Here is a 17,407-nt window from a genome sequence, read left to right as displayed (position 1 = left end):
CTTCATAAGTGATCTGGATGATGGGATCAAGTGCACCCTGATGAATTTTGTGGATGGTACTAAACTGAGTGGGGAAGTCGACACTTTGGAAGGGAGAGCCACCCTGCAGGAAGACCTGAACAGGTTGGAAGAGTGGGCTAACAAAAAACATATGAAGTTCAACAAGGACAAGTGTAAGGTCTTGCACCTGGGAAAACATAATCCAGGAGTGCAGCACAGACTGGGATCTACCTGACTGGGGAGAAGCTCTGTGGAGAGGGACCTGGGGATCTTGGTGGACAAGAAGCTCAGTATGAGTGAAGAGAGTGTTGCTGTGGCAAAGCAAGCCAACAGGATGCTGGGTCACATCAACAAGGGCATCACTGGCAGAGATAAAGAAGTCATTTTCCCACTCTACTCAGTGCTGGTCAGGCCACACCTGGAATATTGTGTTCAGTTTTGATCCCCGCTATACAAAAAGGATATGGACAGGCTGGAGAGGGTTCAGAGAAGGGCCACAAAGATGATCAAAGGACTGGGAAGCCTGCCATATGGGGAAGGGCTGAGAGAATTGGGTTTGTTCAGCCTTGAGAAAAGAAGGCTTAGGGGAGACCTCGTCACCATGGTCCAGTACTTAAAGGGTGGCTACAAAGAAGGTGGAGACTCCCTTTTTACAAGGAGTCACATGGAAAAGACGAGGGGTAACGGGTGCAAGTTACTCCTGGGGAGATTCCGATTGGACACAAGAGGAAAATTTTTCACAATGAGAACAATCAGTCATTGGAATAATCTCCCCAGGGAAGCGGTGGATTCCCCAACATTGGACACTTTTAAGATTCAGGTGGACGGGGTGTGGAGCCATCTTGTCTAGATGGAGCTTTTGCCAAGAAAGGACCAGATGATCCTTGAGGTCCCGTCCAACCTGGGATTCTATGATACAATTTCATTATTGCCTCTAAATTTTTTAGATACGGGATGACTGAAAAAAATCATATCTAAACTATATGATTGGTAATATCAGGTACTCTCTATTATTAGAGTGTAGAATGGATTTGTTAGTTTGCTTTGAACTCCCCGGTTTACCCTGGGGAAAACTACACTCACAGGAGATCAACCAATTTTGAAAGAGAAGAATCTGATTTGGATAATCAACTTAATTTATATAACCTTTGAAAGCAATGCTTTGTTTCAGAGTTGAACAATCAATAGTTCTTTAAAATTTTTCCTCTTATTTAAAGGCTGAATTTGCCCAAGAAGAAAAAGAAGGCCGATCATGAAGATGAAGAGCAAGACAACTCTATGAAGTGCAGTAATAGTGTTGAGCAGCTGGACATAGATGGAGACAATTCCAGTGAAGTGTCTAGTGAGATTAACTTCAGCTATGAATATGCCCAGATGGAAGTCACTATGAAGGCACTTGGAAGTAATGGTAAGAAGCAACAGAAATTATTGGAAATAGGTACAGAATATGAGATTACATCTTCAGGACTCCTAACCACAGACTTTTTCCCTTAAAACTTCCTGCTGGAGAATTTTTCTTGTGAATGACTCATCGTAACCATTTTAGCACTTGAGGGGGGGAAAAACCCCACCACAGAATGTTTTGTTTGGCAGATCTTGTTGAGGAAAAAGCCAAAACTGGAATATTGGTGGAACTGCAGCCTCAAATCAAAGTGTTTTCACTTTGTTGTTTATTTTTCTTGCGTTTATGTCTCGCTCAGGCATTAACTAGTGATTTCTGTCTCTGAAACCATGTTCCTTAGTTTTTGTGGTCTTACATGCTGTCCCAGAGCGGCATTATTTTGGGAAACAGGAAGAAGGTTTTTTTCAGCTTGCTCTTTCCTTTTGCCTCAATTCTCTTAAATCATCGATCCAATCTGTTTTGTAGATTTTTATTTTACTCCATATTTCAGCAGCATTTTTTTAATGTGCATGATAACAAAAATATAATCTCTTCCTCCTTTTATATGATAACTATGTGTACTCTCTAGGACGTTCTTCACCATGGATTTCAGTGCCTACTGCAGTCCCTAACGTGGATAGCTGCAAAAACGGTGAAGGGAAAAAACAAATCATAGTAAACTGTGCCTTGCCCAAGGTCATACAGCATATCTGTAGCAGAATGTGAGAAAGATCTCATATTTCTGAGTCCTCTGTCTCTGCCCCATATTCACTGTGTGACTGTTTCCATTTAATTTTATGCTTACCAGGTATTTGACCACCAGAAGTACTAGTTTCTTTGTTTTCAACATCTGCTTAGATCCAATGCAGTCAATCTTGCAAAGCCTGGAGCAGCAACACGAAGAGGAGAAGAGATCTGCGCTTGAACGCCAGAGGCTCATGTATGAACATGAACTGGAGCAATTGCGAAGGCGATTGTCGCCAGAGAAGCAGCATTTCCGCAGCATGGACAGGTTCTCCTTTCATTCTTCCAGCGCTCAGCAGCGCTTACGGCAGTGGGCAGAGGAGAGGTGGGTAATCAAATCTGACCATTGGGAGTGTTCGTTTGAAGTTCTTCGGTGCTAGTGAATTTCGCAAGATTTTAGTGGCATTGGCACACCTCTGCCAGATTTTTGAGAGGGCTCCTGCAGGGAATTGGGGAGGACAGAGCAAAAATATTAGTCTGAGAACAACCAGACCTATAATGCTGGGAAAGATGAGAAAGAGTGAGTGCCTGCTTAGTTGTTAAGGAGAAACTCTATCCTGATCGGCAACACATTTGACTAAAGGTAAGGTGACTGGAAGAAAGTTTGGGACTCGTATAGGAGTTTGTTCTTCTGTGGATCATGACTCAGCTGCCAGAAGGTTGTTTTTCCTCTTGATTCACGTCCATCTGTCTGACCTGGGCAGGCCCTGGCAACTAGAAGAGTGCAGGAAGAAAAGGGAGTAAGAGGATGATAGAAAGAATTTTGATCCAGAGCATCGCAAAAACTCTAATAACCACGGAGGGGCCACTGTCCTCTTTGCCTTTTCTAGGCAATTGCACTGAGGTTATTCACTTCACCCTCTAAATGATCATTTCCAGTATTACTGTCAAAAAAAGCAGCTGCAGGAGGAAGATGAAACGTACCCTAAAACAATGAGTATGGTAAAGACATTGTAATGAGAAAATACAAATCTAATTTGTATTGCTAGAGAAGCAACTTTTGAAATAGAAAATATTTGAGACAGTCTAACAAGGTGTTAGCTGTGTGTCTGGAATATTTTGTGGTACCAGATTCCTGTGCTGCACAGTTGGCGTGCTCTCACGCTTGCCAGGAAGGCCAGTGAGCAAGTGGATCATGGTGTCTGAATAAATCTTTCTCTGTAAGATGGAACATCCACGTCTGTGGTGGGGAAACTCTGGAATAAGCCACACAAGAGCTGACTGTTCAGCAGATGCATGAAGAAGTCTCCAAAGCCAGCAGTATGCTAATGCTCATGCTGCTAAACTAATACAGATAATCTTCCCCCCCTCCCCCCCTCAGAAGAAATGCAATTTAATTCACCTGATTTTTGTGTTAAAAGGCCGAATGTTAAGGCTCCTTTCTGTCAAGTGATCATTTGTTTTGTACTGAGTTTCAACACTTGAATACCATGATTTTTCCCGTTTCCCCCTCCAAATCCCCTTCTTTTAGAGAAGAAATGTTGACCCACAGCCTGAGAAAGCTGCGAGAGCAGATCGTTAAAGCCAATTTGTACGTGAGAGAAGCCAATTTTATCGGAGAAGAACTGGACAAGAGGACAGAGTATAAAGTTACCCTCCAGATCCCAGCTTCAAGCCTTAATGCTAACAGTAAGGTAAGGTAGCCCTAACAGAACTAAATCATTGTTCAGTGAGTTTGCACTTCAGCGTTCATATTTGTCGTATTCTGACTTTAATGGTCTAGATAGTTTGCCAGTCTATTGGTGTGCATTAAACATGGCTCTGTTAGTGCATGCTAGATCGTTACCTTATTTTCTTACCATGAAAGTCTTACAGTGCACTAGCTTGCTGATAATGTTATGGTGCGAGACCTTTCCACTGGTGTTGAAGTTCACGCTTCCTTCTGTTGCAGAGTGATAAAAATCTGTGCAGGTTAGGTAACCTCTATTTCAAGTATTTACCATCACTTTGTGGGCATTTGGCTTTACATCATCCTAGTGAGTTGAGAAAATGCTGTCATCTCCCCCTTGTACAGGGAGGAACTGGAGCAGAGAGGATTTGGGTGATTTGTTCCAGGCATCTTAGAAATTTTGGAAGGACAGAACTGAACCCAGACTTCCATGTCTCAGGCTGGCTACCTAAGCTGGCTTATTATTTCCGTTCTTGAGGAATATTTTGGTAATAGTCAGGCTGTTGTTAGTGCAGTAGATGTAGTTTATTCCAGGATTAGAATTTTTATCAATTGCTTTATAAGGTTCTCTCTCCGCTTGTTTTTCCTTGCAGTCTTCTGGCACATTGTGGTGGGTTGACCCTGGCTGGGGGCCAGGTGCCCACCAGAGCCGCTCTCTCACTCCCCTCATTCACTAAACAGGGGAGAAAAGGCATAACGAAATGCTTGCAGGTCGAGATAAGGACAGGGAGAGATCACTCACTAATTATCGTCACGAGCAAAACAGACCAAACTTAGAGAGGGAATTCATCTAATTTATTACTAGGCAAAACAGAGTAGAGGAATGAGAAAATAAAATCAACTCTTAAAACACTTGCCCCCACCCCTCCCATCTTCCCGGGCTCGACTTCACTCCCGGCTTCAACCTTCCCCCCCTCAGCGGCACAGGGGGACGGGGAGTGGGGGTTACGGTCAGTTCATCTCACGGTGTTTCTGCCGCTTCTTCATCCTCAGGGGGAGGACTCCTCTCATCGTTCCCCTGCTCCAGCATGGAGTCCCTCTCACGGGGTGCAGACCTTCAGGAGCAAACTGCTCCAGCGTGGGGTCCCCCACGGGGTCACAAGTCCTGCCAGCAAACCTGCCCTGGCGTGGGCTCCCCTCTTCACGGGTCCACCGGTCCGGCCTGGAACTTGCTCCAGCGTGGGCTTCCCACGGGCCGCAGCCTCCTTCAGGTGCCTCCACCTGCTCTGGCGTGGGGTCCTCCACGGGCTGCAGGTGGAATCGCTACACCCCCTCATCCTTCCTCCATGGGCTGCAGGGGGACAGCCTGCTTCACCATGGTCTTCACCACGGGCTGCAGGGGGATCTCTGCTCCGGCGCCTGGAGCACCTCCTCCCCCTCCATCTGCACTGACCTTGGTGTCTGCAGAGTTTCTTACATCTTCTCACTCCTCTCTCTGGCTGCAAAAGCTCTCTCTCTCTAAGTGTTTTTCTACTTCTTAAATATGTTATCACAGAGGCGCTGATTGGCTTGGCCTTGGCCAGCGGCGGGCCCGTCTTAGAGCCGGCTGGCATTGGCTCTATGAGACACAGGGGGAGCTTCTAGCAGCTTCTCACAGAAGCCACCCCTGTAGCCCCCCCGCCACCAAAACCCTGCCATGCAAACCCAACACACACATCTAGAGATGGGATGGTAAAGAGGGTTAAGTGTCTGCAGGAGCTGAAAGTTGCTGACAGTAGTAACCTTAGCTGGAACTCCAGGCCTGCTGTAACTTTAAGCATTACGCGAATATCCTCAATGTTCCTATTTGTAACAGTTACGTACGGTGAAAATCCATGGAAGCTAGTGCCCCTAGCTGTGATTAGACTTTGCAGTTCAGCTGAACACGAATGTGCTCTGACAGCAGAACTCAGAGTCTGTCACACTTGAATTTGGTTGCTCAAGCTAGAATGAAAAAAGAACCAAATCCAAACTTTTCCCAAAGATGTTCTCAGTTTTATATTATTTTTAAACTTTTTTTTTTATTGTTGTGACACAAATTCCATATTGATATCTCTTTAATTGTTCCACAGAGAGGTGCAATTCTCAGTGAGCCTGCTATTCAGGTGAGAAGGAAAGGGAAAGGCAAACAGATTTGGTCACTGGAAAAGCTGGAGAACCGACTGGTAGATATGAGGGATCTTTACCAGGAGTGGAAAGACTGTGAGGAAGACAACCCAGTAAGTAAAAATTACTCTAGTATTGTGCTGATAGAATTACATCCCTGTTAAATTTTTTTGTTTAAGTAGATGTGAGAAAATCTTTGGGGGAAGAAGGGGAGGGAGATATGCAAAGAGGTAAGTGTTCCTGAGCCTTTGTTTTTCCTAGTACTAAAGCAGATCTTCAGCATTTCATTAACCCTTATCTTGTCACTCTGATGCTTGTTTGCATGCATAGTTTGGTGATCAAACCGAGCGTACAATGAGAAGCAGTAAGTAAACACAACAGGAGTTGGTGTTCGGGCTGACGTCTCTGAAGCTGAGAACACTAAAGAGAACTCACTGAGGACAAGCCTTCTGCTCAGTCCAAAGTTGAATTCAAGCTTCCATTCTTCTTGTGATCTAATCTAGCCTCTTCTTGAGTCCATTTTCCTGTCGTTAGGCTGGTTGTGCAACACTTTGAAAACTGTTTCACGAAAAGTTTGTTTTTCTTACATTCTTTTGAATTTGATTGAAGGTGGTGAGAGCTTACTTCAGGCGAGCTGATCCATTCTACGATGAGCAGGAAAACCACAGCCTTATCGGAGTAGCCAATGTTTTTCTTGAGTGCCTGTTCTACGACGTGAAGCTACAATATGCTGTTCCAATCATCAATCAGAAGGGAGAGGTTTGTCATTCTTCCGTAATCTGTCCTTACTCAACTGTTTAATTACAGCCCATGGATCTTAGTAGATATTTTCCAGTTTCATGTGCACAAGCTCTTTGCTAACAATTTTGAATTATGCAAATCCCATAATACCTTACTAGAGTTGTTTAGACAGCTCTGAATTCCAACATAGTGATTGTGAGAGGAAGAAGCTGTGTGAGCACCTTTCTGAATGAAGCAGCCCAAAATAGATACTTACTTGAACAAGTATGAGCTATAGCTCCACTGGCTTTCACTGACTACCATCAAGAATAAGCTTTTAAATATATTCTGTAAGAACAACTTCATCGCAGCTAAAGCATACCAGGCAATGTTATCTGTGCTCTGCATCACGTGCGCTTTGCAGGCTCTCTAGAGACTGGTGTGAAGGTGAGTGAGATTGCAGTATGCGGTTCCCAAGTCACTCTAGTGGCAGATTTCTTTGTGGTTTTACAACTAAGGCTCTTTGATTCTTGCTCCAAAGCGTTCTTCACCTGGTGCAACAAATGCACAGGGCAAAACAATAGAAAGGAATAAAATGTCTGCTTACAGACTGGAAACAGCAATAGTTGTAGTTAGTGGAAAGGGGTGAACCTGTCGCTGTTCTCTGACACACAAGTAATTCCTGATCCTTTCTTACCAGGTATCAGGTCGTCTCCACGTTGAAGTTGTTCGAGTGAGTGGAGAGATAGACGACAGGTTGGTTGGAGGCGAAGATAGTCCAGACTATTTAAATGAAAATGACACTCAAGAGAGAAAACTTGTCTGCAGGGTGAGTTCAAGACATAACCCAACCTCTGAGCAATCTTCTCTGCTTCCGTCTCATGTCCTAAAAATAAAGCAGTCCCTGGTACATTGACTTCTGGATGTTAGATGTCTCTTTGTAACTTCCTGTGCCGTATTCTTTTCCAGTATTCAGCTACACAGGCAGAGTCCTGTCTTGACTATATGAAACTGTTGATGTTTCAGGATTTAAAATAAAAAAGAACAAATAATTTAGCTGTACCTAATCAGTTGTATGTACGGAGTTTAATATTTTTGCTGTGTTTGTTGTCATGGCCTTGTGTAATGTCCTGGTGCTCAGCATTTGTCTTGAAGTGCTGCTGTGTGGTCTTTTCTCACAATATTTTGTTTCTTGAGTGGCTGAAATAATACAAGAGAACTAGGGCTTTGTTCCTTTCAATCTCCATGATTTTACGTATGCAAGATATTCATTAAAACTATATTTATATGCATACATGTACATCTTACCCCAGACAGTTTATTGTAGTCTTGGAACACATGGAACATCTGTGCACTAGGATCAGAGCTACCATATCTAATTCAAAAGGAGTCATAGGATCTGATAAACTCCCATTGTTTTGTGAATCATTCTCCTTCAATCTCTCTCTTTCTAAATATTCAATGTTTTGTGAAATATATGCAGTTGTGTTTGTTATTGTTAATGAAAAGGAAGTTAGCAGGAAGGATTTACTAGCAGTTCTGTGTTGCAGTAAAATGCAAGATAGGCCAAGCTACAGATAAGAAAAGAGGGAGGCAAAAAGCACTAGAGGGAGTGGAACCCCAACTTTTCTGGCTTCTGGAACATATAAACAATTTCCGGGCAGCTGTACTCTTTTTCACTGTTTATCCTGTCCCATAGAGCTCCGTGTGCTTGCAAGCAGTACGGGGCATTGCTGCAGAAAACATGTTCTGAGGCTCTTGAGTGGTGTCTTACCATAGGAATCTAACTCATCAGAACTTAGTTTGACAAATGGCAAATAGTTTATTAAATAACATGGTTAATATGATGGCTTTGTTCTATTCAAAACATTTTGTTTCTGTTTGGCCTTGATTTTGAAAAAGAGGGGACAGGCTACTTTTGTATTGTTGGGGTTATTTTTGTATTGTTTCTAGCATCAAAGAATAAGGACACGTAGTATCTTCAGACAAGGATTTTGGAGAATAAAGGAGCCAGCTTTTGTAGAAGTATGAAATTTTTATTGTATTCCTCTTCAGTTATAAAGTTTTTGGTGCATCTCACCATGAAAAATTAACAAAATGTTTTGGTGTGTTTGATATTCATACCTTTAGCTTTTACTCCCAAGAAATAGGTGCCCGGTGACATCTAGTGGCGATGTTCAGCTGATGCACTCAAAATACTGTATTTTGCAGTGGAACAGAGTGAGATTGTTCAAACAGAAGATATTTTTAATTCTATTCCTAACGAATTAGTGCTTTTTCTTTGTTTCTCATCTCTTTTCTAGATTAAAATACTTCAGGCCACAGGTTTGCCACAGCACCTCTCCAACTCTGTGTTCTGCAAATATACATTCTGGGATCAATTGGAGCCAGTTAAGGTTGCACCTGAGGTGGATTCTTCCTTATCTTCCATCAGCAAGGAGCCGCGGTGCATGGTTGTCTTCGATCACTGCAATGTAAACTTTCTTCTATTTTATTAATGAAACTGTAGACAGGCAAAGCAGGTTTATGCTAGCATAACAGTTTTAGTTACCTTTTTGCTGTCAGTATAATATTTCCTGAGGCTGATACCCTAATACCATTTTTAATAAGAACTTGAAACATCTTCGGAGTCCATGTAGGTTTGATTGTACTACACTCTTCACTTATACAAAAATCACAGAAGGTGAAGAGTGAATTAATAAAGGAAATCAATCTGTTCAGCAGAGAGACTTATGGTAGAGTTTACCTATAATAAAAATGCTCCTGAGCGTAAATGGAAGAGTGATACTGAGTGCATTTGGGTTGCATCACCAGCAGCGTGAGCAGCAGGTCGAGGGAGGGGATTCTGCCCCTCTACTCCACTCTGCTGAGACCCCCCTGCAGTGCTGCATCCTGCTCGGGGGTCCCCAGCACAAGGAGGACATGGAGCTGTTGGAGCCAGGCCAGAGGAGGCCACGGAGATGAGGCGAGGGCTGGAGCCCCTCTGCTCTGGAGACCTCAGGCTGAGAGAGTTGGGCTGGTTCAGCCTGGAGAAGAGAAGGCTGCGGGGAGACCTTAGAGCCCCTTCCAGTCCCTGCAGGGGCTCCAGGAAAGCTGGAGAGGGACTGGTGCCAAGGGCAGGGAGTGACAGGCCAAGGGGAATGGCCTGAAGCTGCAGGAGGGGAGATGGAGATGGGATGTGAGGCAGAAATCCTTCCCTGTGAGGGTGCTGAGGCCCTGGCACAGGTTGCCCAGAGAAGCTGTGGCTGCCCCTGGCTCCCTGGCAGTGTTCAAGGCCAGGTTGGATGGGGCTTTGGGCAACCTGGGCTAGTGGAGGGTGTCCCTGCCCATGGCAGGGGGAGTGGGACTGGATGGACTTCCCTTCCAACCTAAACCAGTCTGGGATTCCATGATTTTATGATGTCCATATCTGAGCTGATCACTCTACACTCTGAAGTAGTGGAGAGAAATGTCCCAGTCCTGGGACATGATGCCTGTTATCCTAATGTAGATGTTGAAGTGAGGTCATGTATCTTAGAACAGACTATTTGTTCCTGTTGACTTTTGAGCAACTGAGTGGAGGCATCTTTAACAGAGATATCTAAAGTCAGCTTAGATGAATCCCAGCCAATCACCTGAGTTCTCAACTTGTTCTTTCTATCATTTGTCATTACACTGAGCAATTTATTCCACTTACCATTTGTAAAACAGATATAATGCCTTCTGATGAGTTTTGATTTTCTGCTGAACATTAGAACATATGATTTTTATTTTTTTAACTATTGGATCAGGACTTAGAACAGCATGCGATCATTTTTGAGCTCTTTGTAGACTTTAATCTTCATTGAATCATGTATCTTTGCCTTGCTTCCTGATTTTACAAACTGAGGTGACAGTTCTTCCTTTCGTCTATATTGTGTCTTGGGAACCAGGGTGACTTTACTACATGCTCGTATTAAAGTAAATCTCTAAGCCTAAGTCATTGTGTAGTCACAGTCATCAACCAATTTGTTGCATACAGGAAGTTTCTGTAAATATTTCCGAAGACTTCATGGAACATCTTTATGATGGTGCTTTGGCAATTGAAGTATATGGGAACAAGCAGAGCGGTGACCGCAAAAATCCAGCCCTGTGGGATTTGGGAATAATTCAAGCCAAAACACGCAGCCTTCGTGACAGGTAAATATGGAAAATAGACCCTTGGTTCAGAAATTTTGAAAATCACTGAGGTGCCCAATTTTGAAGCAGGTTTGGGATAAGTAGTCAAATTTTGAACTGAAGACAACTGAACATGTGTTTGAGACTCTGTCTATTAGACTATTATAAATAGATGCTCTTCATTGGAAAAACACCACGCGATGTGTCAGTAGGCTTTAAAAAGGTGAAAGAGGAGAAATGCCCATCTCTGTTTCAAGGTAAAAGTGGCAAAACTTGAAAGACATTGAAGTCCTTTTTATTTAGGCAAACTCAAGCGCATTAGTGGTGTTTTACAAAAGAGCAAGCTGATTATTTTCCTTTATATTGTTACACTAGTCTGCACTGGAAAGAGCTATCAAATCTAAACCAGCAAGATGTTTTTCTGACTGTAGGCTGATATATTTATTCAAAGTCTGACTCCAGTTTGGTTTTGGCCATGAAATGTCATCACTGTAATGCTTCCATTGGAAGAGCTGTATTGCTAATTACTTCAATTGGAGTTAATATGCAGCAGTATGGTAATTTAGACTGAAAGGGTTTGCTTCTTTGCTGGCAGCTGTTTGTTGTCCCCAAAGTAGGCCTAGTAGCATTTTCTTAAATGTAAGTTGTTTTGCCTCTCCAATTAGAAGGCAGCTCTGCACCTTAATTTATTGGCAGTTATTTCTCTTTTTACTTCCAGCCTAAGCTTGTGTTGAGCGTGTTGAGCATGTTGAGTATTAAGCTATAGAGAGAGAAGTTTAAAAGAGAAGTCAGGAAAATATGGCAAAGAGGAGATGGAAAAAGGATGCTATAAAATAGTGAGTTACGTTTGGTAGCTGAGTAGTAAGTACCTCCTTCCTTTTTAATTTTGAAGTACTACAAAAGCGGCCATTTCTTATTTAAGCTCTTGGAAGAATTGGAGAGAAGGCAGTAGTATCATGAAGTTAAGGAAAGTGCCCTGAATCTCGAAAGCTTGTGAGACAATGCCATATTTCATTCTGCTGTCTTCTGTATGAACCTGATTGCACTAACAACACTGGGCTTCTGTGGCAGTAGTTGAGACCAGAGCTTAAATGTTAGAATATAGTAGAATTGTTTTGGGGTTTTTTGTATTGGAATCAAGAAAAGGCTTATTTCTGATATTTGACTAAAATGGTTATCAAGTAAAATTTATAAGCACTGCACAATTAGTAACCCTATATACTCACAAGTGGTGCATCTGTTGAAGTGTTCCTTTGCTTCTTCAATCTCCAGTCAGAGCTAATGCTTTGGGGGGTCTTTCTTTTTCTTTAGAGGCGAGGGGGAAAAAAATCAAAACAGTATTTGACATTTTTTGCAGGTGGAGTGAAGTAACCCGAAAAGTAGAACTCTGGGTTCAAATTCTAGAGCTGAATGAGAATGGGGAATACTGCCCAGTTGAGGTGACTCCTGCCAAGGATGTGTGCACAGGAGGCATCTTCCAGCTCAGGCAGGTAAGGTGCCATGTCAGGATTTCAGCTGTGAAAAGAGCCTGCGGAAAGCTAAGAAGCTTCTGTTTTGTATGCTAAAGGGATGGTGTCCAAGGAACTGTCAAGCTTAGACATAAAATACGATATTGTGTAAAACAGATGTAAAGGGGAAGACAGTGGAGTCCCTCTGTGTTTTGTGAGACTGCCAGTGTGTGTAAGCTGAGGTGTAAAGGTGATCAAAGGCTTACCTGTAATCTCTTTGCTATGTTCTGTTCCCAGTTCTGTGACAGCCCCTGGTAGAAAGGACATGAGTCTCGACTGAACTTAATTATTTTTTAAAGAGGTCCGGAATTCCCCTTTATTTGATCCTTCCAGCCAGCCACTCCTTTGTTCTTTGAATTCTACCTGCATTAAATTGTTAATGCTTAACTGAGTAGTTAACATTTTTAAGTGATAAGCTATTGCCTAGAGAACACTATGAATCAGTAAAAGTTAGATACAGGCTGCACCTCTGAACTCCCCAACTCCTTTGATTTTTTAATTTTTTTTTTTTTTTGAAATTTTCCCCTGTGGGTTTTACTAAAGAACAGTTACTTTGCTGCACCAATAGCACCAGTGGATAAGAATTTTCAGTCAAGGAGACCAGAGTCAAGAAAAATTCACTGAAATTCCAGTAGCTCACCAAATTAGACTATTTTCTCTCTTCCTTCGTACATGGGAAAGAGATCCTATTTTCTGCCTTAAGAAGTATTAAAAATAAAATCCTGTAAGTGTATGTTTTGGAAACCCTCCAGAAGAGTAAACTGGGGAGTTGCTGAATGCTGAACTTTTTTTTTTTTTTCTCCCCTCTGTAAATACATAAATCCTGTAAACATAAATCCTTGCAACAGAAGGGGTATCTCTTGAACACTGGGCCATTGCGATTGCAGTACTCACCACTTTGTTCTTCACAAAATAAAAATATCATGTTGCTTGCAAATGACTGCCAGTAGAGGTCTCTCTGTCATTAAGCTTTCAGCATTTTATATTCTGGGTTTTTTTCCAAGCATTTCAAATTGTTCTTTTGGGCAGGGGCAATCTCGACGAATTCAGGTTGAAGTGAGATCTGTGCAGGAATCTGGGACCTTACCACTGATGGAGGAATCAATATTATCTGTTGGCATTGGCTGTGTTCAAATAAAACATGCCAAGTCACAAAAAATACCTGAAATTTATCAGGTAAGAGTCTGAATGCTTCCTGTCACCCACGGCTATTCCCAAGACATGTAAAAGAATAAACCGATGTCCTAAGTTTGTTGTAGTTGGAGGCAACTCCATTCATTTCAAGTTTTAGTTTGGTTTGGTGGGATATTTTTTGAACCTGCTTCTTAAACCTATAAAGCAATGTCAGGAAGACTTGTCAGAATTGCTTTGATAGTGGTTTTAGGGATTATTTGGGATAGTTTAAATCTAAACCTTTGTTTTTCAGAAGGTGTTGTGGAAGACCTTCCTCTTAATCAAAAATCACTTTATATGGCAAAAATAATATTTGTAAGACTATCTTCTGTGTCTCTTCTGGTTTGGGTTTTTTTTTTCCTGTCCTTAAAAGCAGCACAGCCTTAACACACCATTCAAAGAAGAAAATGCCAAAGTTTCTAAAATTCATTAGGAGTTTGTCCAGTAGATTTTACTTCAAATATTACATATGGCAGCAATTTTAAGTAACTATTCAAATTAAAATAAATCAACGGAACATACATTCAAATAGCATTGAGTTACAAATGTTAGGATTATATGAGCCAATTGTTGACCCATAGTATATGTTGGCTAGTTGTTTGACAACCTCAGCAGCACTGCATCTCATCTGGATCTGGTTTTAGGGATTGTCTTTCTGAGATGCTTCTATCAGTTTCTAGTGCAGTTTGACTTTTTCCCCCAAAAGCTAAATTGAAATGTAGTCACTTCTCTGAGTTAGCAAGCCAAAATCTGGTGCAACAGAACAAGCAAGTCTCTCGGCTTGCTTGATTAGCTGCCCTGCTTGAGACAAGGCCAACTAAATGTCAAGTAGTTCTTGGGACATCTCCCAGCTTTCCATAATGTTTACTCTGTTGACAGAGTCTGATTCAATGCATGTCTTCTCCCCTTTTTTGCTTAATCACTATTGTTTTTCCCTTTGTGAGGTCCGAAGTAGTTGATTTTTTGTTGTCTCCTAACCTCAGCAATCCCTTGCCCCTCATGTGTCAGGAGCACAAAAAGGGGAATTTTTTCCACCTTTGCAGAGATCTCACTTTTCGGCAGCATCCTGGGCAGATTATTGCTTTTATTCCCCGTTATACTTCTGCTAGAGACTCTGCCTGCAGGCTTTCTACCTGCCTTTCTGTCACAGCAGTCCCCGATACCCACGTCCTATAAAGCAAGTAAACTGTTGTTTCTCTCCTAAATGGAGCAAGTTTCTTAAGAGACTCATCTCTCCTGAGACAGAATGATTGATTCCTTGCAAATTTTACTTGCAAGCTGTTACGCACCCACAACATACACGTGCCCCTTTTAGCCTGTTTTGCACAAGGACAAGTCCCAGGTGAGCATCCTGTCTGTCTTGTGCCATTTCTTCCCTAGTGAATTTATCTGTCAACCAGTTTTAACCGTATCCAACAGAGCTGGCAATCCACAAAAGAGTAAGTTCTTTCCAGAAGAAAGACTTAAGCTCCACTTGAGAGAGAATTGTGTCTGACACTGGTAACCCACATGGGAAGGGGCTATTGGAAACCAGGTTTTATTAGTCCTGTTGCTTACAATAGCCTTCTGACTTGAGCACCTGGATTTTTAGTCCCCTTATTAGTATTTCTCTATCTGAAGTAAATCTGTATCTATGGAATGTGAAAGATTTTTCTAAAGACCTTAAACTAAGAAGATGCCTCTTTTATATGATTTTTTAATTATAGCTTAAGTAAGTTTTTGCTTTCAATATTAAGATACAGAAATAAACTCCAGTGACTGGTTGTTACTTAAATAGATAAGTAATAACTCGGTGAGGCTTGGAGCCCTCATTGCTTTTCCATTCACTGCGCAGGAGCGGCAGTTCTGCTTACACTCATTGCAAGTGGCTGTGCTTGTGATGAATGTCGAGGATGAAAGGTGGTGTCTCCCATCAGAAAATAATGGAAATCAAAATGTCGAAGGTCTACATTGCGACTCCTGGTGTGGCAGATGCAGTTATTCTAATTCCCTAACAATTGGCTTAGACATTTACAATTTTTGTCCTCTAAATGCTACAGCAAGCTTACCTCAAATCCTTTATGCCAGACTTTGATTTTTTGTGCTTGCTGTAACAGTCCTACGTAACTCTTACAGGTAAACCAGCACATTTTTCTTTGCTGTCCAGGATTAGCAGGTTTCAAGTTGCTTTGCGATAACTCCTATTTCTTTGGTCAATATAAGTATTCCACTTGCTTCTAATTATGAAGATTTCTAATAGTTATATTTCTGTGTCATTTTTCCATTATAATTGTTGGATTGTTCTAGTTAGTGTTTAGATGAGCTGATAGCAGAAAATCTTTGGGATGTCACTGTGTTTTAATTCTATGATCATACCATTGCTGAGCTCAGACTTTTGTGTAATATTGCTAAAATAGTTACACCTTTTGCATTCAATGTGTTTCCTGCTATCAACAAAAATTAATGACATGGTTTTGCATGTTTTGGCCTAGGAAGAAGACGATGAAATGGACAGTTATCAGGTAAAAATTTTGAATTCTCTCTTTTTACAAACTCAGACATTTTCAGATTAAAACATGTTAGAGGAGGATCAGCATTTTATCTTTGCTCTGCTGGTTGGATATGCAGAGAACCTGTCTTCTGAAGAGACTAAAAGCTTAAGAATTGCATAGATTGTTATGCTACAAAGCCATATGGTGGATTAGAGAGGTGGAAGGGAAAGAAGAGGGTGCCTTAATGTTTATTTCCAAAACAAGATCCAATTGCTTTTCGGTTTTGGGGGAAGAAGTCTTCCTTCTTGACAAACTGTGGTTAGATTGAGATTGTGCTCATTAAGAACAAGAACAGACATGGCAGTGTTGAAAGATGCAGTCAAAATACTTCATGAATGTGCTATGTGTGAGTGCTGGAGTGTACTGCATAGTAATCAACCCTTGGGCGAGCAAGGAGGATTCTGTTCCTGGAGCCCTAAGACAGCAGTGGTAAAACAACTGAAATCAGCACACTGGTTTTTTTGTATGTAATGTCAGTAATGTGAGCCTTAAAGGCAAACTGATGATGTACAATATCTGTGATACTCACAAGAAGGTGAAAAATATAACTTTAACAAAAGCACGTCATCGTCATCATGGATCTCAACCTTGTGTAATGTGAGCAACCAGAGATTTAGGTTTAATGCTCTCTAACAAATTCCAGCATACTTGTAGGGGTCTGCGAGTGAGTAATACAACTCTAGTTTATAGTCTTGCATCCAGCCATTTTTTTCTTGACAAAGTATTTGTTATAGTTTGATGTGAAATGAATCGGAACTGCTGTTGCCATGAAAGGGGCTTGCCTGAAGGCATCCCAGAGCTTATCTTTGTGGCACCCAACATGCTGCACATAGAGTATCAGTCATCATTTCTGAGCATTTCTACACCAGAGGCAAATGAACTGAATGTTCTTAAGGACACGGAGGGGTTTTTTTGAAGGACATGAGCACTTAAGAAAAAATATTTTGAAAGGCTCAGTTGCAAATGCCATAACTAGGGGCAGCGACATGATGTGGGGCAGGGATGGATTCCTAAGATGAGACTGCTAAACGCTGGGTGTAAATGGGAAGTCACGGATAAGGACTGGGGTTTCCAGCTTTGCCACAAGGTAATGGTTAGTGAGTTTTAGACTAGTTTGGGGGCAAAGATGCTGTGTAAACTGAAGCTTGTTCAGCTGGGTAGTACAGAATAACAGCTGGAGAAGAAGAGATGCCTCAGGCTGGCAAACAAAAATACTTCAAATGAGCTGTGGGAAGTTAAGGGTTTGGACCTGTGAAGAAAGGCTAAGAGAGCTGGGGTTGTTTAGCCTCAAGGAGAAGAAGAGGCTCTGGCTGGATCTTGTCTATGTAAATGGGAAGGAGTTAAGAAGTCAGACCCAGGCTCTTCTCAGTGGTATCCAGTGAAAGGACAAAAGACAATGAGTCTCCGCTTCAACATAAGACACTTTATTTTTTTTTACTGTGGTGGTGGAACAGGTTGC

General features: G+C 41.9%; 1 protein-coding gene across 3 annotated transcripts in view; it reads left to right on the top strand.

Moving 5' to 3' along the window:
* The window catches only part of KIF13B (kinesin family member 13B), a 134,310-nt gene that overhangs the window by 78,259 nt on the left and 38,644 nt on the right, over window positions 1–17,407 (top strand). For 2 of the 3 annotated variants that reach the window (XM_054819276.1, XM_054819275.1), the window contains exons 16-26: window positions 1,218–1,408; window positions 2,240–2,450; window positions 3,597–3,759; window positions 5,846–5,992; window positions 6,489–6,638; window positions 7,300–7,428; window positions 8,903–9,073; window positions 10,600–10,757; window positions 12,094–12,226; window positions 13,274–13,420; window positions 15,889–15,918. In XM_054819276.1, coding sequence (XP_054675251.1) covers window positions 1,218–1,408; window positions 2,240–2,450; window positions 3,597–3,759; window positions 5,846–5,992; window positions 6,489–6,638; window positions 7,300–7,428; window positions 8,903–9,073; window positions 10,600–10,757; window positions 12,094–12,226; window positions 13,274–13,420; window positions 15,889–15,918 — 1,630 coding nt within the window. The remainder of the gene's footprint in view (window positions 1–1,217; window positions 1,409–2,239; window positions 2,451–3,596; window positions 3,760–5,845; window positions 5,993–6,488; window positions 6,639–7,299; window positions 7,429–8,902; window positions 9,074–10,599; window positions 10,758–12,093; window positions 12,227–13,273; window positions 13,421–15,888; window positions 15,919–17,407) is intronic. The other variant, XM_054819277.1, reaches the window with a different exon arrangement.

The sequence above is a fragment of the Grus americana genome, chromosome 3 (genome assembly GCF_028858705.1).
Source record: "Grus americana isolate bGruAme1 chromosome 3, bGruAme1.mat, whole genome shotgun sequence".
NCBI classification, from domain to species: Eukaryota; Metazoa; Chordata; class Aves; order Gruiformes; family Gruidae; genus Grus; species Grus americana.
Note: the sequence above shows the minus strand (reverse complement) of the source record. Positions and strands in the feature narration are given on the sequence as shown.